The 25106-nt window shown below is 47.0% G+C and overlaps 1 protein-coding gene across 3 annotated transcripts in view; it reads left to right on the forward strand.

Annotated features, from left to right (window-relative positions):
• OFD1 (OFD1 centriole and centriolar satellite protein) overlaps window positions 1–25106 on the forward strand; it is a 486789-nt gene that overhangs the window by 149067 nt on the left and 312616 nt on the right. For all 3 annotated transcript variants that reach the window (XM_069204717.1, XM_069204715.1, XM_069204716.1), the window contains exons 12-13: window positions 3980–4071; window positions 4518–4707. In XM_069204717.1, coding sequence (XP_069060818.1) covers window positions 3980–4071; window positions 4518–4707 — 282 coding nt within the window. The remainder of the gene's footprint in view (window positions 1–3979; window positions 4072–4517; window positions 4708–25106) is intronic.

The following is a 25106-nucleotide window of genomic DNA, read 5'->3' on the forward strand; positions in this document are numbered from 1 at the left end:
TCACTCTACCCCACTCCAATGTACATTACCCCAGTCTACACCTCTCTACGTGGTACGACACTCCACTCAATGCTATCCTATCTACGCTATTCCATTGTACAATATTCTACTGTACACCACTCCTCTGTTCTCCACTCTACTGTATTCAACTGTATGCCACTCCATTCTACACTGTTACTCTGTGCACAAGTTCAGTATTTGCCCTTCTACTGTATGGTATACCACTCTACCCCACTCCTCTGTAGGCTATTACATTCTACCCCCACAGTACACCACTCCAGTTTAAACTGCTTCACTGTACGGCACTCCACTGTATGCTTCTACACCATACACTGTTACACTCTACACTACTCCATTATATGCCACTCCAGTCTATTCTGTCTCTACACTATTCCACTTAATTCCACTCCACTGTATGCCACTCCACTCCAATTTACACTCCTCCACTCTAAATAACGCAAATCGACAAAACTTTACTACACTCTATATCACTCTACTAGAATGTACTCCACTATATCCCCATACACTCCACTTTCCAAATTTGCACTTGGCTCTATGCCTGTACACTGTATTGTACAACACTTTACTCCACTCTACAACAGTTCCCAACACTGTATGACACAGCACTCTACTCTACTGTAGGAGATGCCACTACAGTTTATAACAGTTTCCTCTACTTTGTGGTACATTACTTCAGTGTATGCCCCCCCACTCTACACTTATCCACTGGACTCTACTGCACACCACTCCACTCTATGCTATTCCACTCTGTGCGACTCCACTCTTCTACACTCCATTGTATAGAAGACCCCAAGCATCCAACCTTGCATTGTGCATGACCTTCACCCGTGCGCAGCGGAGGTTGCACGCGAGACCTGGTCTTCAGCCGGACCCTGCGGCCAACCCCCTTAACCACCCGACCTCATGCTGTGCACAGCCCTTTGGTCGTGCGTGTCGGGATTTGGCTGCAACCTCTCAGGGTGTGAGAATAAATGTGAGAGGGTGTATCTCGGGGGGAGAGTGCATACATCAGTGTTTTACTGGGTACGTCAGTGTGTGCAAAGGTCTGTGAGTGGGTGCATAAGGGTGTTAATGGGGCTATGAGTGGGTGCAAGAAGATCTGAGTGGGTCTGTGAATGGGTGCATGAGTGTCTGAGTGGATCTGTGAGTGTCTTAGAGGGTGTGTGAGTGGGAGAACGAGTTTGAGAGAGAAAGAGGGAGAGAGATGGAGACTTTTTTAGACTTTGATGTATGATATACATAGAATTAGATATTTCTGCAAAATTTTAAAAATAATGTATTCGTCATTTAATAAGAGTAAGACCACCTTTCATATGATCCATTAACTTTTTTTTATTTAAAAATAAATAAAGAATGGAAACGTTACGGCTGAACTCGAACCGTGAATGCTCACTGTGAAGGTCTGTAACCTTCACACAGAGCTATTCATTTTTGTTTCTAATTTTTTGTATCCCATTATGGGCTATCTGGGACCATGGGGGAGCCCTCAAAGGCTTCCCCGTGGTCCCTACTGGTTTTGTTTTATTTTTTTTATTTTATAATCTTCCCTTTACAGACTATCTGAGACAGCGGGGAAAGCCTCAAGGCCTCCCCTGTGTTCCCATTGCTTCAGGAAGCAAAGAGCTGCTCTAAACAGCAGCTACCTGCTTGCTGAAGCAAAGCTTCATCTCTGTTCCCTGCACATATACCTGCATGCTACGTGCAGGGAACAGAGATGAAAAGTCCGCTTTCTGGCAGCAGGACCTGTTCGACAGGTCACATTGTCAAAAACTGGAGTGTTTGCTGTGGCTTGGCTGTCGCTCCAAAGGTACAGCCAGGCCACAGCAAACGGCTATGTCCCGGGGGTGGGCATCCCGGGACAAAACAGGAGCAGGCCCTGGTGGTGGCTCCCCAGGGCCTTCAGTGGCTCCTCAAGTGGGGCCGCGTGGCCCTGCTTCAACTTTCAAGAAGCCCGGATTACAGCTCCTTCCAAACTGGACAAATCTATCAGTCTCAAACATCACAGTGTCAGACATAACTGACCCATTGTCTCAGGGCCAGCAGGAGTCACCAGGTGCAACAATCTTTTTTGGCACCCTATGACCTCCTTTTCCATGGACTGTCCAGCAGTGCCCCATATCTCTCCAAAGTCCATCTCTCTCAAACAATTCATTTGTTTTATAGCGCTTCTCATAGCAGTGCAGAGTATCAAAGCAGTTTACATCACAGACACGTTACACAAAGACAAGGAATTATATATGTGTATATCAGTTTATGAAATTTATATAAAACAGTGAGGATTATAAGGTGCATGAATTGCATGTCAGCCATACAGGTGGGCAGTATATTTTACAAGTGTTTGGTCTGGAGAAGCACAAACTCAGGATTTAAAACGTACCACAGTGGTTGGGGTTGGCTTTACTAATAAGAATGCATTTCTACCCAAACTAACAACTTTTAGCAACATAAGGTTGTGTGATATGCATGATACTGTAATTTTTCACCTAGGTGATTCTAATGGTCCTCTCTGCAGACTGTACAGTATTGCTTTGTATCTAATCTGCCGCTGTAGATTGAAGTCGCAGTGAAGTGGGCATGGTGTGGCATGCTATCTTCAGCACCATGCTCTGCACCTTTAGACACTCAGCCCCTCCTCTCACTGTGACTGGATACAGTCCCTGGCGACCCACCACCAATGAGCAAGATAAGGCAGCACATATCGAGGAGGTGAAGGAGGCCACTCATCCTTAAATTTAATTCTGGCAGTAGCAACAGCATTTCTTGGTGGCCCAGGCTGGCTGTGGTAGGAACTAAAAATTACAAACATCCTGTCTGCACTGACTGGAGCCATTCAGTCACTGTCAGTCCACACATGAGGTGGCTGCTGAACTTCCTTCATCAGCACTAACACTGCTCGGGCCGCCTGGCAGTAGTAAACCTCATTGTGATGGGCAGGACATACGGCCGCATGCACGTCCGTACTGCTATTGACCAATTAGTGCCAGGGGGATTTAGGCAGGTCAGCCTGAGCTATGCAACGCAAACAAACACAGTCCAAAAGGGTGAACCAGACGGTCCCATCAAAGCATAACAGAACATCCATTGGCTGCGTTGCACCGCCTGCTTCGTGCGTGTATCACTGTAGCCTCCAAAGAATAGTGGATTCTTCAAAATATGAGAAGAGGTAATACACTCAGCTTTCTAGTAAGTTGATTTGCGTGACAATCTATTTGCGGAAATGTAGTAGAGTAACTTAAAATGTGTTTAGTGTAACGAGAGATGTGTGACAATTGGCAGGACTGCACCTCTCACCACACCACTCTCCATAAGCCATCTAAAGCCCAGAACTACATCCCACAGCCACTTAGCACTCTAGCAATTCCCAACCTTCCTTCCAAAGCTCCACACACATTCTCAATGGTGTAGATAAGTAGGTGTCCTCATGATGGTATCAAATTCTAGGCACATTTCTCAGCATCAGAGTAGGCCCTCTGGTGGACATGAAACCCCATTGTACAATAATAAGCAGCAATTAGTCAGTATTTTCATTCCTTCTGTATGATTCAAAGAAATAGCAAGCTTGCTCATGGTGGACCGATCTGGACAGGCTCAATGACCTGACAGACCTGCTGACCCAAATTTTAAACAATGCAGAGTAATTATCTCCAGTGCCTTCCTTTTGATTAATAATTTGATCTTTCATTCTTGCTGTATGCTATTTTGCATATCTCATTGCAAACGTCTCTACAGTTCATGTGGCTCTTCATAGTAAAAGCCTTATGATGAGTCGTTTTCCTGAAAAATTTGTAATGTTTATTAGTAGTAGCAGAAATGTCTGAGTCATTAATCCAGCGAAAAGCGGGGTTACTGGTGATCAGAACTACATATGTGATGTGGAGCTGCGAAATAACAGTTCATATTGTTTGGAATATATTTGCTTTGATTTCATTTTGTGTTGACATTGAGTTCTGCTTTTCAGAAGAGGCCATGCGTCTCCGTGAGGAAGCAATGTTTATAAATACAAAGAAGGAGGAAATGGAGAATGCAGTATCTCATGGAAAAGAACTTGAGGTAACAGAAGTAGAAGAGCTTTTGTTTTACAGTACTGTTCAGGGTGCTATATTTTTGATGTTGAAATATTTCTAATATTTCAAGACTTTGGATCTTTCATGCATTCTGATGATCTTTTCAGAATGATTATATGTTTTTGGGAACCCTGCATTCCATCCATGATTCTGGGGAATAGTCATGAAGCATTGATCCTTTGAAAAATATCAATGCTGGCAATCTAGTTTTATTTGTATATCAAAAATGTAAGAATTAAGTTATGGTTGTTCTACAATACTTTGACACTCGAGAATGTGATTCATGACAAGGAACCCCCTTTTATCCTTAACTTTAGTAAGCAATTTCAATGAATTGTTTAACAAGAGTTTACAATATAAGTTTTTATAAATGTTGAAAACTATCTAGGTTAAAACCCAATACTAATATTATAAGATTATTTCTACATAAAGATGGAATTAAATTCAGTGAAGGCTCAGCTTTCCTTGATAACAAGGCAAAATCAAGTACTGAATCTTCAGCTACAAGAGACAACGGATTATCCCCAATTAAAGGAAGAGAATTCGAATCTTCTTACTCAGATTAAATGCCTCAAGGAGCAACTGGAGGAAATTAAGAATGAAAATAAGCAGTTAAGGGACAGTAAGTTATCTCCTTTTAAACCTTTTCTGAAAATGTTATACCTTTATCTGTATATTGTACATGCAGATTGTTTCTGCTGTTGTGGTTCTTCCCATTTTTCTGCATATTGTTTTAATGCCTTTTGTCCGTCAGAAGCAGCCTCACAGAATGTGAATGATTTCTCACTGTACCGGACGTTTTAGAAGCCTAGATTGGGGAAATGCTTATTTCTGGTACATTATATTTCATTATATGTGCTGCAGGTCAGGCACTTCAGTGTTCATTTTAGGAAGAAGATGTTAAAGTTACCAGCAGGCACAATGGGAAAATGGGGTTGTAGTGTGTGTGGACAAATCCTTATGTGGGCGGCATTGTGGTTTACATCTCTTGGTATTACAGAAGTGTGTTGCGGTAGGCTTGCATGATTAAACAACCTCTGCGTAGGATGTAAAAGGAGAGCTGCCACACCAAGAATATCCAAGGCTGTAAATTTCACTGAATTTCGATTTTATGGATGTAATACTTTATTGTATGATTCCTTACAAACTTTACAATACCACTGTAGCGCCAAATGACACACAAAACAAAAATACGCCAATAAAAACCCAGACCAAGGGGTCTATAGTCAAAGCAGACAAAGTAAAAAATAAGAGTCCATTTATTCTAAAAGCAAATTAAGACAATGCATCACAGAAAATTTAAAACGGAGCCGGGAAATAAACATAGCATAGTATTCAAAAAGCAAGGTGCCTAGTTATCAAGTAACATCATAACTGAAGGAGCAATTACAAGTACATTTCTTTCAGGGCCAGATGCCCAATCTGTGGGTCGGCAGACACATGCATGATATTCAAAGTGCCAGAATGTTATGGCTTATGAAGGGACACAACCGTGGAGTCTGTAATAGAAGCAGACAAAATAAAAAGCAAAAGTCCATTTGGTCTAAAAGCAAATGAAAACAACGTAGTATATGGTATTCTAAAATGCAAGGTGCCAAGTTATCGAGTAACGTTATAACTGTAAGAGCAGCTATAATTACATTTCTTTCAGGGCCATATGCCCGTCCTGTGGGCCAGCAGATACATGTATGACACTCAAAATGGAAAGTGCCAGGATCAAGTGACTCAAGACCAAGCCCATTAAAGGCCGGGTGCTTGAAGAAAGGTGGAATTTCTTTAAAATGCCACAAGCTACCTCAAGAATAATTGTTGGGCAGATGTTTCTTCTAGGTGCAAAGGTGCCAAGTAACACAGGAGTATGGGGCCATTTGAAGAATGCCAGACCTATAGGCCGTTTGCAAGGTGCCTTACCTGTCGGCCAGCAAATTTGCATAGCTTAATAATTACATTATAGAGATGCAGCAATATTTGTAGGCAGACGTTATTTTCAGTGTGTCAAGAGTCCAGTTATCAAGCCATATTAAGTCTATCATTCTTGAGGTTGTTCTTGAGGCTATCAAATAGATGTCCCCGGGTGTGGGCAGGTGTCTCGCAGCAGCCTGCCAGCTATGAAGGAATCAATTTTTAAAACCGGATTATTTTGTTACTTGACCATTAAAACCAGTTCTGGAGTAAACTGTTACTAAAGTCTCATGGTCTGTGGTGTCTGATTCTGCAGCTGCGTTCATAAAGCACCAACGACAGATATTATCCGTATCCAGGATGTTATTGGTCAGGGTTTGAATTCTATCAGGGCTCTGATTAGCCACTCTTCTGTCTATACTTGGAGGGTTGCTGTTTCTCTGATGCATTTTGGATGGACACCCGACTTGAAAGAATTTAGTTAGTTTTTGAACATGTGTGAAAGAAGTTCTCCTAAAATTGAAAGTCAGTGGTACCAAGATTTGGTTTCTTTAGTAGATTGGAATAAGACCAGTTATGAGTGTAGAGGGAAATGTGTCTTCTTCTATGAACTAGCTAAATCTTTGACATGTTCTTTTATTGGTATTCTGGGGTGTGGTTTGCAGTATATGTAGAGGTTATAGCTGAGGCAATAATTTGTAGCAAGGACAGGGTGTCAAGTAGCGTTGTGGTAACCACTAACGGATCTTTCCTTCTGACATGATGAAAGTGGTAGGCTAGTCTGACATCGTTTTAACTTCTTGTGCATTTGAGTATTTTTTCTGAGAGGTTCACTGTGTTGGAATCTATCATATATGAGCTTGGGTTTTTCTACCTTTTAATTGTGGGCTTCTTGATTTGTTCATTGTAGAAATTAGTCTTTATGAGAAGAGGGAGGAACTAATGGAGTTTTCTTTAGGCTTTCGCTGCTTGAAGCGTTTTAAAGGTTTAAACTTTCCTCCAGGATTTCACTAGTTTTCAAGTTGACCTTCTGCTGATACTAATATTCTGTTCAAGAGGCTATAGGGTTTTATCTTTGGTTGAGTTTGACCAGCTTGCTTTTAGTGTTTAATGTAACTTGGCTCTACTAATTAGCGGTGTGCAGGTTGGTTCGATATGTAAATGAGATGATTAGGAAGGTAGCAGACAGCTTTGCTAAAAGATTAAAAAATATATTTAACACCAAAATGAAAAGTAATCGAGAATTATTTGCACCTTGAAAAGAATGGAGGGAGAGGACCATTTTGAAAAGTTATTGTTAATTTTTAAGAACAACATAAAATATTATTCCTTTCTAACACAAATGAGAATTATTGTATAACCATTATTTGCAGCATGTACGGAAACAATTGGGAGGCCCATTCTTAAAGTCACAAAAATGCATCAGTAGATCTATGACCTTGCATTGGTACAAAATTATGACTTTCAGGAATTCACTAGAGTTTACGGAAATAGGCCTGGAAAACTGCAACAGTTCCAGGTTTCCAGTCATACTCCCAAAAAACTATTGTGAACTCAATTTCCACTGGAGCAAATATAGTGCGTTTATTTGCTCATGTAAAATCTGCAATATAATTGCAAAATCACTTCATTAAACATTTCTTCTTTTTGTTCTCCAGGGGAAAATATTTCCCCATGCCTCCTTTCTCTACAACCCTTGTGTGCCAACACTAGAACAAATGATATTTCTGCCCTTGTCAGGAGTAAATTTCCAACCATTTTCATGGTAGGAATGCTTGAAAAGATGTTGTTGAATACCATAAAATACCATTAAGTGTGTGTGTCTTTGCACGTGTGACTGTGTATGTGCATGCACAAACTGACAGGGAAATTCTGCCTAGGGACAACCACATTGAAACAAATCCTGGATATTTACTCTAGAACTGCAGGAGTGGGATCTCAAACCCACAGTGCAGAGGCTCAGTACAGTGCACATGCTGAGTTAGAGATGCCCAACAGACCCCAGTCCTAACACGAGCCCACCAAGCTATTCTGTGCACAGGCAGTGTTTTCCGGTTAGTCAGCAGCAGTCTCAGTTACTTATCAGCAGTCCTGTTAAATGAGTTCAGGGACACTGTGGTGACAAAACCAATTTGTTTGTATTGCAGACAACACCCTCAAACCTTGCACTAATAAGTCAATACTTATGGATTTTAAAGTTTATTTTAATAGTCTTGATTTTGTGCAAATGGAATAAACAGTACTAACACAGAACTAGAATAAGATTGTAGCTTAAATTGTTACTTTTAATGAGAACAATACAAACATGTCAAGCATGTTTGCAAGTTAGATAGCATCCTAGCCGCTGATGCTATTTCTAAACCCTACACTAATTTAGTAGGCTAAAATAATAGCTAGCATCCCTACCTGTTAATCATTTGGAATGGATCGCAGTGCATAATGTTTGAAACGGCGAGCCTGGCTGTTTGTTATCAGAGTTCTGCCACAGAAGGACAAGCTTGTGCTTCAATGAAGGACGGGAGTCCCAGCACGGCTGCTCCCAGCTCCTACAGTTGGCTCTCTTGATGTATCTTTCCGATTGAGAATGGAGTCTGAATCCGGAATCGGCAAATCAGCATTGACCTCTCTAGCGCAAAGACCTCTTCTAATCAATGTCCAAAAACATGGGCTTTTGGTATGGATTTGGCCACCGATTTGATCCAATGTTTTCAAAACTAATCAGAGTTTGAGGCATTTTTATCTTATTAGTCTCAACTATCATAGCTTAATATATGTTTGCTTAACGCCATATATTTACATTTAAGGATAGAGCTACGTTAGCTTAGAGCACTCTTAGAGAGCTGCCATGACAGGTTTGTAAATATATACATAATAAAGTAAGATGTCAACCTATAATGCGGGGTTCCATTGTAAAGATAAAATTTGATACCTGAAATATCTGCCCACAATGTAGGCATGCATGTTTGTCAGTAGTTTGCATGGAAAAAGAATTTCACACCTTCTAATAGAGTTACCAATGTAATTGAAAGCAAAGCACACTTACTCAATTCTAGATGGAAACTGTAATAGTTTTCATAACATTCCCCAGATTGCGGGGTAAAAGATAACGTTTTAGGCATGCGTTTTCTAATCAGCATTAAACAATAGGCATTCGTCACGTTTATAATAAAAAAGCATAGTATAGTAGTAAAAACATTTGAATTGGGGAAAAAATGTAAATTAACTTTTTACATAGTAATATATTTAAAAGCATGGTATACAGCCATGATATAAACATATATGCGTGTTGATAAAGCAAGTTAAGCAGGCAGCCTGGTAATGTTCTTATATGCATCTGGCTTAATGCAAAAAGATAAAAGTTGAAGGTTGATACAAAACTGTTCAAGTAAGTTCTTCATCATTTTATCACAAAAATGCAAGAACAGTTATTTTCCTTTCATGATAAAGTTTTTACACCTATTTCTTTCCAGTAGGGGTGATGTTGTTATGTGATCCCCATATTGTTCTGGAGGCCTTTGTGGGGTGCGAGAGCGACTCACATAGCCGTGATCAATCCAATGGTTTATTTATTTAGGTCTACTGCCAACTGCCAGTGAAAATAAGGTGGATGGACAGATGCAGTCAAGCAGATCCTGTAATTGCACAGCGCTTGGAGGTGATGTTATAGCGGCTTCTTCAAGTACTGAAGATGCTGTGGGCTCGAACTGGGAAGTTTGTCCTACATACCAAGCATATTTCGCAATCAGTATATGCATCACTTTGCAGTAGGACTGGGGCACCCTCAAAGGTTTTAGAGGCTGTCACACATTGATTGATGCCATGGGGAGCAGCTCCAAAGGTAGATCGAGTACTGTCTCCTGTAGGCAGTTCACTGCCCCAGAAATTGGGTCTCACTTGGGGAGCACCCAGTTGACTAAATTAAATTGTTCACTGTTTGGTAAATACTGATTGCCATTCAAGCCCAAATAGAAGGCTATGGTTTCTTTGCATTGATTCCATGTTGGCTAGGCGTATTCCATCTTGTTCCATTGGACGGGGTTATTTCTTTATTAGAAGAAAAATGAAAAAATTCCCAAGCCAAAATGATCAGATATATTTTGGTAAATTCACTATTCTGATAGAGACTTCTAGCTGCTGATTCTTTACCTATGAATTATCCCCAAGGGTCAGACTGGATCCGGAAGATTTTCATGAGCAGTACCTCTGCGCACCGGTAGGTGGCATCGATCGGCTCTGCTTCAGTTTTCCGCACCAGATATGATGTTGCAGGTCCTAAATAGGCACCACTGTCAGTTCTTTTCTTTCTGTGCCAGCTAAGCACTGATCCGAAGAGAGTCACCTCTCAGTCACTTTTTCACTTGCTGTATTTTACTTTTTGTCGAGCCTTTTTCGAGTTTCATGCTTGGTGTGCCAAGGATGTCTTCTCATCCCCACCAAGTGCCACACATCTTGGGTCGGGCTAATGCTTCATAGCAATTTTCTCGCACTCCCGCAATGACCCAACATTGTCACCCAATGTGGGGCACGGAGCAGGGCTGTGCAGGATGAGGTGTACAGTTTATGAAGAACATTGATTGTGCCTCACGCAGCACCGCCTGCTCCGGTTTTCCCACTGCAGTAACAGTGATGATGGGGCCCAGCTGGCGCTGTTCCTGGCCATAGCACCTACACTATCAGGAAATTAGTATAAGATGAGTTTCATTTAAAAGTTTAGAGCTTGGAAGCAAAGCGTCCTGACACAAGACACCGCACCTGCAGCTAATGTGGGGCTGTCCTATGGCTGACACAGGGCCACCCCACCCTCCTGACTGCACACTTAAAATGAGACCGCTTGGTCTTCTCAGTCTCATGTTTTCCAGGTAACTCAGCAGTGCATTAACCTGTAATCTGCCGAGCAGCTGCTGAAAACCACAGAATGAGCACGTAAGATTTTTAATAAAAAATTCGATTTTCCCTCCTCAGTTAATTTTGGTTTGCAGTCTGAATATGGGGCTGAGGACAGGCAGCACGGCGTGGAGATACACAAAGCATCCAAGAATGCTTTGCTGCTACGAGTAAACATGACTATGTCTAAAGCTCAGCATCCTTTCACTTTTTCAAGAGGCAAACGAAGTATGTTATGATGAATGGTGCAGTATTGTCCATAAAGTGAACTACATTTTAATGTGGAGAAGGGCCATGACACTAAATCAATAAATTGTTACTGTACTGTGCTTCATATGTGCGTATCGTTGTTAACTGCTGCATGCAAGATTTGTTACTATTACGGAATTTAATGGCACTTTGATAGTTCAGTTCTAAAATTGCGAGAACCTCGCTTTTCTCTTTGTAAAATGTTTGGACTTACGTTGTAAGCTAGTGCAACAAATGTTTACATTTTTCATTATGATCCTATTAGAAAAGAGACATTTTTTGCAGTCACATGACTTTAGGAGCGTTGCATTGTTCAAACACAATTTGAGTGTAAAAAAAGTACTCATTAGTGAACTATATATATTTACATGAACATGACTACTGCTTTGCTGTGCTCCTGATAGTGTCACAGTGTCAAATCTACGGTATTGAAATGTCACACAAATCATACTGAAAAAACAGAAATGTCACCATAATCCCAACGAAAACTTGGTAGCTACGTGTTCTAGAAAGACAGGGTTGTCTTGCGGATCCTGTCATCGGGTGTCTTGTGTGTCTTTTGTGTCTGGAACGCAACCACATATGAAGTTGTGCTCCGAGTGCCAGGCCATGCATCTGAAGGCTTTGAGGGGGAGGTCCCTAAAGCTGATGGTGGTTCGGTACTTGACTCTGTGCAAATTGAGGTCCCAATCAAGAGGACGGTCCCAGGACCGGTTGCGGAGCTCAAAGCCATTGTCATCCCACTCCAAATCCTCGGGCGATCAGGTAAGTGGAGGCATAAGAAGAAGTCCAAGACGCTAGCACTCTAGGCCTCATTCTGCAGAGCCTGGCCAGACTCCACGCATCCCTGACTTTCCAGGAGCCCGAGCAACCTTTGCCCAACTCTGAGAGTTTTATGAGGCCATGTGCCTCATTTTTGGGGCAGACGTACTCTGCTGGAAGTGCCTTTGGGCCCCACAGGGTCAGAAGGGGGCCCCCTTGGGTTCCGTACCGGTGGCTCCGGCCCCAGCATCAAGGGTCTCCCAGGGATCCAGTCCTGGATCCAGAATGTCACCAGGCGTGCCACCTGGACCTTCTCCGACGCCAGTCCTACTCTCCCAGTGCCATCCGGGCCCACGGGTAGCCCCATCCCCATTGTAATTCCTTACTCTGATATGGAGCTGGATGGGCGTCATACAATGCCGACTCCAGCAGGAGCCTTGAGGCCTCATTCAGATCCTGAGCCCTTTTCCTATGGGCTAGGCTTCGGGGATGAATGGGGGGGTCGCTGGACCCTTTAGAATACCATCCTCGAGAAGAAATGGACTGGTGTCAAGACTTGGGTGAGGCCAGCGGACTGGACACGTCTCCAGACACTGGCATGCTTTCTCCCCCTACCATGGCTACACTGGAGGGAGCTTTTTAAGCTTTGGTGGTGAGGAGGGCAGCTGAGATCCTGGACCGTCCTCTGCCCTTGATGGCCATTAAGACTAATCTCTTGACAGGTGCTGCAGCCGGGAACTTCTTCCTCCGAACCCCTGCTCCCGTTTAATGAGGCCCTCACTGATATCCTACTGGGTACCGAGTCCAAACCCAGCATAGAGGCTTCTGTCAACAGGAAGATTGCCCACCAACATCACCAAACACCTGGGGACCCAGGTTTCTTCTTGCAACACCCCACCCCTGAGATCTTGGTGGTCCAGACCTCTACCTCCCGTGGCATGTTCCCTTGTGCTCCCCCAGGCAGGGAATCCGAAAGGTTGGACTCAGTAGGGAAGAAGATGTTTTCTTCTACCGGCCCTGAAGTGTGGTCAGTGAACACTGTATGCCTTTTGGGTCGTTATTCCCACACCCTCTGGGATACAATGGCGCAGGTGCTGCACAGGTCCCGGAGGAGGCCCGGGCTGTACACTCTCAGGCTGTTGTCAATGGGACAGACATGTTCACAATTCCTTGTGGGCTTGACATGACGGACTCACTAGGCAAAGCGGTTTCTTCAACAGTGGCCTGCAGACAGCACACATGGCTGAGGACATCTGACTTTTTAGGGGATGACCAGGCTTCTTTGAGGGACATGGCCTTTGATGGCACCTGTCTCTTCGGAAAGGCAGTATCAGCGTTCAAGCACTTCAAAGATTATTGGGATAAGGCCAGGCTCTTGGGCCTCGCAACAGCCCCTTGTCGCCCTCAGTCTGCCTTTCGACCCTTTTGTGGATACGGAAGGGGTGTCCAACTGGGCGTATTCCTGATCAGCCAGTAGGCTGCACATGCTGCCCAGCCTCTGTGTGGTCAAGGGTGCGGGATCCACCAACCTCGTGAGTCAGGTGGGCAGCAGTCTGGTCAGTCCACCAAACCCCTCCCCCCTACCCACACCCCCCAAAAGGAGCAGCCTTTAAACCTTCCTAGTGAGACTTTCCCCCACCATGGGCCAGCTGGCGGTAGGATTCACCATCAGCTGCTCTTTTAAAAAAATATATTTTTATTAACATTTTATTATTTAATAAACAGTATCATGTTTACAGCACCATTTTTGTTGCTTCGTGTTAATGCATAACAGTGTTAATATCACTACTGTCTACATTGTTTGAGCGTTCTACTTCATTATTCAATAACCTTTATACTTTGAACTTATGCAAGAATAGAACATCAGTGGCGCTTCTTCTCGTTTGGGTTGCCCAATTGGCCGGGTGTAGCAGCGTCATGTTTTTCTAGTTATTATATAACACATTTAATTCGTTTCAAACAGTAATCAGCTTAAATTTAAACATGATGGCAGTGTAGGGGGTGGAGGTTGCTTATGCAGGGGGATGCCATTTCCTGGCTTTTCCAGTATATATGGTGTCATTACTCATAGTCTTGTCTGGTTTCAGGTGGGTGGAGCGTCTACCGGGTTCAACCTGTCTGTTACTCAATGTCCTGGGTTCTATCCCCTGTTGTCCGCCTTTTATTCAATCTCGGCCTTGTCGTGTCTTCCCTTACCATGTCCTAGAGGGTGAGGCAACATCTCCTCCCTCCCTATGTTTACCCAGTCTCCACTCCTGTTGGTGTGTCTGTCTGTGTCCGCTGTTCTCACTATATTGTCCCAGCTTGTCATTGCTACTTCCCATTTCTGTGCAATAGGGTGGCGACGCAGTCCTCTCCCCATCTCGCTCTTCAGGACCTGGAGTTCGGCTCTGGCCCATGTTGTAACGTCTTATCTCCACCCAACCCGGGGGGGCAGAAACTGTGCCTTCCAGTTCTTTGCGTTCTGTCTCCTGTACAGTACCAGTGCCAGACTCAGAAAGCGGGTCTCCACTCTTCCCCGCGGCAGCCCATCCCCAAGGCCCAGCAGACATCTGTCAGGGGTCGGAGTCAGGTTCTTATTAAGAAGTCTCGACAGGTCGGACATCACCTCGTCCCACCCCAGTTGGATCTCTGGACAGGTCCATACCATGTGGTCAAAATTCGCGTCTACATTTTTACATCTGGGGCACGCCCTAGGATCTCCCCCATAGATTACTGTTAGTCGATGTGGGGTGAGGTACGTTCTGTGGAGGTAATTATATTGTATATATCTCAGTCGTGTGCTGCGAGCGACGGTCCGGGGGTAAGCTAAAGCTCTGTTCCATTCCGCATCTGACGGTTCCCTACCGATTATCCTCCCCCATCTCTCTCTCAGTGGCCGCAGGGAGTCTAGTGCATCCTCAACCTGAACTCGGTAAAGTTTAGATATCAGATGGGACTCATCTCCTGAAGTCAATAGGAGATGCAGCACCCTGTGGGTGGCCGGTTCAGCGTTGACTGTGATCCAGTGCGTTTTCAGCATATGTATCAGTTTATGATACATAAGGAACTGACCCGGGGAGACTCCACTGTCAACAAGATTAGCGAAAGACCTCAACACTCCCTCATGAAACAGGTCTCCCACCGTTTCTATTCCTGCTCTCCTCCAGGTTCCGAGGCTCATGCCTCCCAGGTTCCTCTCACCTGCCTCAATCGTGAGTACCGCCAGGGGTAGGGCCGGGGAGTACAGGGGGACAACGCCATTCCTTTTCACGCACCTCTTCCAACATGCTGACGCCACTCTTGTCATCAGGCTGTGCATGTGGGGATTGAGGTTCCTGTTTGTCATTCGAGCAATGAACCGATTTATGTCCTCCACTACTGGATCGGTGTACCTCTCCAGGTGACCCTTACCTGTGAGCCACCCGGCAACCCATTGCAGCTGGGATGCCAGGTAGTAGGCTTCAAAATCTGGCACTCCTAGCCCCCCCTGGTTAGTTGGCCTGCATAGTATTTGGAGCGAGGTGCATCTACGACCATCATCCCATATAAGTTCCCTAAGTAGGGTGTTTAGTTCACGAAACCCCGCCGTTGGAATCAGAAAGGGCAGGTTAGCGAAGTAGTATAGAAGCCGGGGCAGCATGACCATTTTGGACAATGCTACTCTGGCCATTATCGTTAATTTCAGCGATCGCCAGAACCCCACCGAGGACTTTAGGGATCGTAGAGCTCTGCCCAGGTTACCCTCGCGCAAGTCTGCCCTGTCGTGAAACACCTGTATGCCCAAGTACTTAAAGGTTCGTGGGGCCCAAATCATATCCCCAGGGGATGTTGTCGGGCGTTCGCCACCAGGAGCCATAGGGAAAACGCATGTCTTGCTACGGTTGAGGCAAAGTCCAGATATGGTCCCATAGTTCTCCAGCACTCCCAGCGCCCATGGGAGATCCTTCTCTCCGTCCCTAAGGTAGACAAGTATATCATCAGCATATAGCGAGATGATATGTTCTTGGTGTCCCCATTCCACTCCTCTACCCACGCCTTCCCGCCGCATCTGGGACGCCAGCGGCTCGATGGCCAGGGCGAATAACAGTGGGGACAATGGGCAGCCTTGTCTGGTTCCCCTGTAAATTGGGTAAGTTCCGGACACTGTTTTTCCTGTTCTCACTCTTGCCAGCGGTGACGTGTATAACAAGTCCACCCATTTGACCCAATCTTCACCCATTCCCATACGGAGCATCACTGCACTCAAGTAATCCCATCTGATCGAGTTGAATGCCTTCTCAAAGTCCACCGCGAGCAACACCCCTGCTGCAGGTCTCGTGTCGCTAGGCATATTCAGGACCGCAAAGAGACGTCTCAGGTTTAAGGAGGTGCTGCGATTTGGGACGAACCCATTGTTGATCTACATGTACCAGAGTTGGTACAAGAGGGAGTAAACGGTTGGCCAAGATCTTGCTTAGTATTTTAAAATCACTGTTTAGCATTGACAGGGGGCGGAAGTCGGTCACCGAAGGTTGCCTAGATTTTGTCTTAGGGAGTGGGATTACCAATGCCTCTCTCATGGTGCACGGCATTATCCCATTCTGTAGCGATTCTGTATACATCTCTACCAACTGGGTGGTCAGTTGCTTCTCGAATTTTTTATAAAAGTCCATGGGGAGGCCGTCTGTTCCCGGGGTCTTCCCTGAGGCTAATTGAGCTATAGCTTCACTGACCACCGTCACTGGGCCCCCCAGCCTATCCCTGTCTCCGGCCATCAGGTTCGTTATAGGTATATGTTGTAGGTAATTATCAAAGACCTCCGTACTGATTTCAACCGGTTTTCCATATAAAAAGGTGTAATATTCCTTGAATGCATCATTTACAGGGCCTGGCCTACTTCTGCATGTCCCTTCCTTATCCAGCACATTTGTGATGGGCTCGGCCTCTCCACCCGGCCTCACCAACCAGGCTAACATTTTCCCAGACCTACCCTCTTCAGATTGTAGGGAGGCAAAGTATTTTTATGTGCTGTGGCATCTGAGTTGTTCTTCGATCTGGGAATGGTCCCTCTTTGCCTGATTATATTTCTCATTTACTAGTGTGCTCGTCCCCTGATTAAGTTCTCCCTCATGTATTATCTTCTCTAGCTTAGTCAGCTCCCTTTCAAGTGTGCGTCTCACTCCAGCCGATTGTCCAAGACAAAAAACCCTTGTCGCCACCTTGAGGGCCTCCCATTCCGTAGATCTAGAGGTGGTGGATCCCCTGTTAAATTGAATATGGTCAGTCAGGTGCTGTCTCAGGGTGTCTCTATATGCTGGGTCCTCAAGTGCTGTAGGGGACAATCTCCAGGCCGGAATGGGGGGCCTAATCTCTGCCGCCATCCATGTTACCAATAGAGGGTTGTGGTCGGACAGTGTACGGCCCAGATATTCTGAGTGAACCATCCCGCGTGCAAGGTCTGCCGTACATGCCACCCTGACGATTCTGGTGTGGAGTCGGTGAAGGCCCGAATAATATGAGTAATCCCTGTTGTGTAAGTGTTGTTCCCGCCAAATATCCACCAGCCCCCAGTAGTTCAACCATTCACTAAGCTTCCCAGCTATCTTACTTGACATTGCACCCTGCAGTGGGGGGGAGGATCTATCCAAGTCTACATCTAATATACTATTGAAGTCCCCTCCAACCAAAAGCTCCCCTCTCCTCTGGCGGGTGAGGTGGCTCGACAATTTCGTCAAAAAGGGGATCTGGTCTTGATTTGGGGCGTACATGCAGCATAGGACAATCGGTGTGCCGTATAGCCTTCCCTCCAGAATCACGAACCTCCCCTCACGATCTATGTTGGAAGCTTCTATCTCTAGGGGGACCCCTGCACGGATCCAGATCATTACTCCCCTTGCGTACGCTGAGTACTCTGTTGCGAACACCCGCCCCCTCCACCTACGTCTCAATCTCTCAGGTTCACCAGCCGCCAGGTGGGTCTCCTGTAGCATTGCTACCTGTATATTCCTCCTTTTTAAATAAGCCAGTATTTTGTGTCGTTTGGCCGGTGACCCCATCCCTCTAACGTTCCACGTTAAGAAATTGTATTCTGCCATGTTGGTGATTTTTAAATTTACATTGGCTACTCCTTGCCACTCTTACCGTCTGCTCTCCCCTGTTCATCAGTGAAGTACTGTTGTTACGCAACCATTCACCACCCCTTGCCATCCTAATTTGTAACTGCTTATCCCAACTCCCCTTCCCCAGGGCACCTCTCAAACAGTATGCTGCCCAAAAACAGAAAAAACACCTGTGCAACAGTGCAGCATGTTTCATCTTTTAGTTGCAGTTCTCGCCAGTCCACCTGTACAGGCGAGATTCCAGTAGGGGGGTGGCCCTGCACGGAGGGGCCATTAGTGCACCATTTGCGCCTTCCCCGGGGTGTCCGGTAAGCCTCTGGGCCTCAGAGGTCATCTGCAGTCTGTGGGGTCACTACCGGGGCCTGCACCGAACTGCTCGAGCCCCCCGCCGATGACATCACGGTCTTGTCCGATTCACCACCAGAGCCCTCCGGGGGGGTCCCCTCTCCGTTCACACGGGCCGCTGCCTCCAGTGCTGCTCTTCTGCCACTTTCTTTTTGGTTCCGGGATGGTGCCAAGTGTGGGCGACTTCGGGTCCATCTTCCCCTGGGGGGCCGGCGCGGTCCGCCTCCAGTCGGGCCCCCCTCCCGAGCCGCTCTGTCTGGGTCCCGTGGGCTTCCAACCATTCCCATGCCTCCTCCGAGGATTGAAGAAATGTTGTTTTACTGTCTAGCATTACTTTCAGCTTAGCCGGGTACAGCAACGAGTATTGTATACCTTCGTCCCTTAGAGCCCTTTTGACTGCCATGTATGAGGCACGCTTACTCTGTACCTCTACTGTAAAGTCCGGGAACAGCGTGACTTCGCCATTTGCTACTTTAAATGGGCCCTCTTCTCGCGCCCTTTGTAGCAAGATGTCCCTGTCTCTGTAGTGCAGTAATCTTGCGATCACCACTCGGGGGGCCTGCCCGGCGCCAGGGGTCTCGCAGGCACGCGGTGTGCTCTTTCCAGAGTGTAGAATGAAGTCAGCCGGCCCGGTGCCACCACTGTGCTCAACCATTTTTCCAGGAATTCCACCACATTTGATCCCTCTGCCCCCTCCGGGAGGCCCACCACTCGCACGTTATTCCGCCGGCTTCTCCCCTCTGCGTCCTCAGCTCTTCGCTCTAGTCGCATCACTCTATCTCTGAGATGCGTCATTTGGGCCTGCAGGTCTTTTTGTTTTGGTGCGATATCGGCCAGTGTGGTTTCTGTCTCTTTGACTCTGTCCGATAATTTGTGATGGTCAGCCCTCAAGAGGCCCAGTTCGACCGAGACCTGATTGATGTCGTGTTGCAGTGTTAACTTAGTGTCTTCAATCGCACCTAATATTTTGTCCAGGGTGTCCTGTACATTGACCTGCAGTGGACCCTGCACGTCCCCCCCCCCCCCCCCCCCCCTTGCGCCCGGGGGCCGCTGTGCTGTCTATGACTTTGGCCTTGTGGCGGTTCTTAGGGGACATCGATTGCGTAGGAGATCGTCCCCCACAGTGGCGAATCGGACCACGGTGCGTTAGTTCAGGGGATCCCCCATCTAGGACTTCCGTCTCCAGCAACGATCAAGGCCCGAAGAGGCCGCCAGGTAGAATCCCACCAGCACCAGACACCCGTGCTTTCTCGCTCTGGATCTCAGTGGACTCTGAGTGTGTTGCACCAGGACAAGAGGAACCACACCGGATCGATCACAGTAGTCGCCACTTCAGGAGCCAGGCCGGTCCAGACAGGCAAGGCGCCCACTATAGACCACCCCCGTGGTGGACCACCGCACGGGGCACCGCGGATCGCTCCCATCCCGTTTCGGCAGGCGAGCCCCGCTAGGCAGTTCATCCACTCTCAAGGAGGTGCCGCGAAGCGCAGCGTCGCTGTGCCTTACCACCGGGCCATCGGTCGTCCGCTGAGTGGCATGCCCCAGTCGGGGTCACCCCGGGATCCTCATCTCCCCAGATGCAGCTGGGTGATCCTTAATGTTCTGTGAAATCTAACAATGGGGGTGGATTATGAGTGATATGGCGCTCCTGCCTCTATAAATATAACAACACTAATATTGTGGTGCACGGTGCCAAATACTGGGGTTGCACCCTCCAATCTCCCCTAAAGAGGTAACCCAAAGTTACCTATAGTCAGATCAACGGTATTAGCACACATGCAATAATGCATAGAAATTGTATAATGATCAGTAAATTATCATGCTAATTATTTGCATAGAATTATACACACCCCAAAAGGAAATAACACATTTTAGTATAACAAAATTAACACACTTAAAGGAGGATTTCATCAAACCGATATATACAATAAGGTTCATAAGATTATTATCATCTAATTATCCTAATTTCCACGTCGAAATATTATTACTTCCAAAATGAAATATTCTTGCTTTACAGTTGCATAAATTAAAATCCCAAAAGTTCATCTAGTTCCAGAATAAGTGTAATCCAATTCAAAAATTATTCATAAGTAAGTGTCCATTCCATCGTCCCGCTGTCACTGTTGCATCAATTAAATCCCAAAAGTTCATCAAATTCCAAAATAAGTATAATCCAATTCAAAAATTATTCATGAGTAAGTGTCCATCCTATCGTCCCGCTGTCCCTGCTGTCAACACGTGTTTCATCCTGGGAGTGCCCACGGATTTCTTCAGGACCTCCTTTAACTAATTGTTCCACTAATGAGATTGATGATGTGTCCCTTGTCATCTGTTTAATACTATACGGTCCGCTATTTATATATTATCGTCGTCGCACGAGTACGCTGCTCTGACGGCTTCCAATATCTATTAATGTTCTGTGGCCCGGGGCTCGCCGCGCCAGCCCCAAGCCCAGGGGCCACCACTCCGTCCGCGCAGTAGGCCACCACGGGCACGACCATCCAACAGGGGGGCCCCTCTCTCCGCCGATCATCTCGTTCGGTCGGGGCCCGGTACTCTCCTCTTTCAGGGTGGGCCCCTCAGGACCCGGCCCGTCCCACAGGCGTGTGCCGGTGTTCAAAGTGGGTGTCCGCTACACCCGAGGCCCCTTCCGTTAGCCACACCAAGCCGCATGCAGGGTCAGCGCCCTAGCAAGGCTCCCAGCAGCCGGGTCCTCCGCCAGGCCCAAGGGCTCCGGTCGTGCACGTTCCTGTTGCTTCCTCTTACTCGCGAGGATGGGGGCAGAGGGCCCGCACACCGCCCAGGCCGCCGTCACACCGTCCTCCGCTGTTGCGGGAGCACGAGGTTTTCCACGATCGGCCCCACAGGAGTCCCTCCGCTCACCAGCAACCTCCAGGCAGGAGGGGGGCCGCCCCGCCTTCCCAGCCGCGGTCAGCCGGCTCCCCTCAAACGGCACACGGTCCCGTGCCCGGCCGTGCGCCCGCTCACTCGCTCAGTCGGGCTCCCGGCACCAACGCGGCGACAGGCCCCAGGCCGCGGGGCTCGCCGGCCACCTCCAAGGTGCTCCGCCAGGCTCGCTCTGGGCTCCGATGGTGCTCGGGTCACCCACACGGGTCCCCTCTCTCGCTCCCCGTCAATTTGCCCCGGGGGGTGGCCCAGGATAACAGGAGAAATTTGGGCCCCTCCGGAGCAGACGGATCAAGCGTGCGCCATCTTCGGCTTCGTGGCCACGCCCCCCACCATCAGCTGCTCTAATGGCAATCCATTACGTCGGACATGTGGGTTTTGCAGATAGTCCGAAGGGGCTAATCCCTCCCATTCGGGACTACCCCTCCATCTATGCCAGCATCCGACGATTGGATGATGGAGGATCATTTCTCTATTCTCCGTGAGGAAGTTATGACTCGCTTGGCCATGGGAGCCATAGAGAGGGTCCCTCAGCCAGAAGTAGGTTGTGATTGCTATTCCTGCTAACTTTCTGGTCGCCAAAAAGGGCAAGGGTCTCCACCCTATCCTAGACCTTTGGTCACTCAATCTCTTCTTGAAGTAGAAGAAGTACAGGATGCTCACTTTGTCTCAGGTCCTATCTGTCCTGGACCCAGGAGACTGGATGGTAGCGTTGGACTTGCAGGATGCTTATTTTCACATCCCCGTCCTGCCTACCCACAGACGTTACTTGTGTTTCACAGTAGGCCACAAGCACTTTGACCTTAGCAGTGCCCCTGAGGGTGATGGCGGGTGTTGCAGCTCATTCCTGGTGATTAGGAGTTTCAGTCTTCCTCTACCTTGACGCGTGGCTGTTGAAGCAGAATTCTCCCCAGGTTGTCGTATTCCACCTCCAGACCACCTACGGACCTCCTGCATTTGCTGGGGTTTACTATAAACATGCCTAAGTCAGACCCAACTCCCCCTCAGATGCTCTCTTTCCTCAGAGCTGTTCTGGGCCTATCCTCCCGGGAAGCAAGTCCAGGATATTCAGGCTATGATACTGATGTTTCAGCCTCTATCATGGATTTTGGTGAGAATGACTCTGAGGCTGCTGGGCCTCATGTCCTCCTGCATCCTTCTAGTAACACGTGCTATATGGCATATGCAGGCTCTGCAGTGGAACCTGAAGTTCCAGTGGGTGCAGCATCAGGGGAACCTCCAACAGAATCCAGATTTTTGCGGGAACTGCTCAAGACCTGCAGTGGTGATTAACAGACCACAATTGGGTTCGAGGCAGATCTCTCTTTCCCTACCAGATCTAACAGTAGTGACAGATGCACTGTTGTAGGACTCCCTTTGTAGTAACCAGACTGCTGGATTTTGGGCTGCAGCACTACCGAGCATGGATGACTGAGTCTGATCCTTCACTGTGTGACAGCTGTCAGCCTAACCCTTCCGGCTAGCTAGCAGCACCTCACCAGCACCAGAGGTAAAGATGATTTGTGGCAGCCTATAGCATGACACTGTGACTCCGCAGGGAAGTTGTGGTAGAACAAATTGTACCCCTTCCTCTCAATTATACAAGTCTCATACATGCAAAGACAAACTGAAGCAAAGTTTTGTTTCAATAGCAACTGCGTTCTGTGTAAAAAGGCATGAATTGTAATTGAGGATAGTGAAACAGCACTCTTACAGCAGTGACCAGGAAAATGAAACACAGTAAGAGTCCCATCATATTGTTACAATAGTGTATCTATTATTCCTACCTACACTACTACTAAGTTTCTACATGAAAGCAAATAGCAGTGGTTGCCCTAATCCGCCCATCTGGTGTCGGGACGGAATCCCAATCCCCATACCTGTGTTAGAGGTAAAGAGGTCTGTTGGCCTGCTGCAAGTCCTCCCGTGTAGAGGAAGCAGTAACTTTCAGCAGAAACTGTGATGACGTGCGGCATGAGATGGCAGGCTGGGCGGAATGTTCCCTCTAAGTTTGTGGAGCAGCATGTTGTTTTATAATAAAACATCTTGTTGTTCTCCAAAGTGCCCTGACATGACAACACATATTTTTCTGTGTAGGGAAGACATTGTACTCTCTGGACCAGCAATACCATGTAAACTATCATGTGTAGCCTTGGTAGTGACAGGATGAAATGTTGTGCAGAGAAATGAATAACAAAAATCTGCATAGAAGGACAACAGATAAAAATAACAAAACATCACCACTAAAATGAAGTCTTGCTAAAATAATGAGAATAAAATGACAAGTGACTAGGTGAGAGGGGACATGCATCAGACCCAAGCTAAATAAATGTGCCTACATAACGCTATAATAACCTCACCACAGCGTCACTCCTGGGATGGAGTGACACTTCGGAGAGGTGGAGATCAGAGGCATCTGGACACTGGCAGAAACGGGATTCCACATTAACATGCTGGAGCTCTGTGCAATCCAGCCAGCATTGAAAGCCTTCCTTCCCTCTGTCAAGGGAAAGGTGGTGCAGGTGTTGACGGTCACCACCACTGCCATGTGGTACTGCAACATGCGGGGTGGGGTCGTGGACCTGTTGTCTAGGGGCTCTGCGCCTATGAAGGTGACTAGGACATCAGGGCATGTCCCTGGTGGTTCAACATCTTGCAGGATCTCTGAAGACCAGTGGATCACAAATTGCTTCTCCATCTGGAGGTGGTTCAAGATCTCTTTCAGCAGTGGGGGAGGGCCTTGGTTAGATCTGTTCGCCTCCATAGAGAACGTGCAATGTCAGCAGCTTTGCGCATGGGAATTTCCAAGGTGGCAAACGCTCGGAGATGCTTTTCGTCTTAAGTGTAGTTTAGGTCTCCTGTTTTCCTTCCTCCCCATACCATTCCTGCCTAGAGTTCTCAAGAAGATCAAGAACGACTGGGCCCAATTAATCCTGGTGGCTCTTGACTGGACGTGGATAGTCTGGTATCCCGAGCTGCTAAGCATGCCCATCGATCCTCTGATCTGGCTGCTGCTTCGAGAGGATCTTCTGTTGCAGCAGCAGGGGAGGGTTCTGCACCTGAACCTGTCCACTCTCCGCCTTCTTGCGTGGAGATTGAGTGGCGGCAGTTGACAGCCTTTAACCTTCCTCTCAAAGTCTGTTACTTAATCTAGACAGCCTGGCGTCCTCCACCAAAACAATATATGCCTGTCGTTGGAGGAGATTTGTGCCCTAGGGCACAGACAAGTCTGTTGACCCCCTGTCTGCCCCTCTCTCTCAGGTCCTGTTGTTCATCCTTTCCCGTGCTCTGCAGATCTTTGTTCTGGGAACTCTTAAAGGATAATTGTCTGCCATTTTTTAGGTTGCCTGATCAAGTCTCCTATTGTTCATAGGTTCCTCAAAGGTCTTACCCATCTTTTTCCTCCATCCCCATTCATTATGCCCCAATGAGATCTGAATTTGGTTCTGACCTTTCTGATGAGCACTCCTTTCGAGCCTCTCCACAATTGTCCTCTCAGGCTTCTCACCTTGAAAACAGCCTTCCTTGTGGCAATTACATTTGCCTGCAGAGTGAGTGAGCTGCAGGCATTGTCATCTGAGCCGCTCTAACTTTCTAGCTATCCTGACAAAGTGGTGCTTTGCACTAGAGCCTTTTTATGGCAAAAGTTGTCATGCCCTTTCCTGTAAGCCAATCCATCACCTTGCCTTTTTTTTTTTTACGCACTCCTGTATCCTCCCAAGGAAGAGGAGAGACCCCACTGGCTGGACCCAAAAAGAGTGTCGTACAAGAGTTCCTGGTGGATGACCATCTCTTTGTAGGGTATGTGGCTGCGAAGAAATGTCGGGCAGTGCAGAAGCGGACTCTCTCTAGATGGATCGTACTCTGCATTAAGATCTGCTATGCACTGGCC

Source organism: Pleurodeles waltl, chromosome 8 (genome assembly GCF_031143425.1).
Source record: "Pleurodeles waltl isolate 20211129_DDA chromosome 8, aPleWal1.hap1.20221129, whole genome shotgun sequence".
In the NCBI taxonomy this organism is placed as follows: Eukaryota; Metazoa; Chordata; class Amphibia; order Caudata; family Salamandridae; genus Pleurodeles; species Pleurodeles waltl.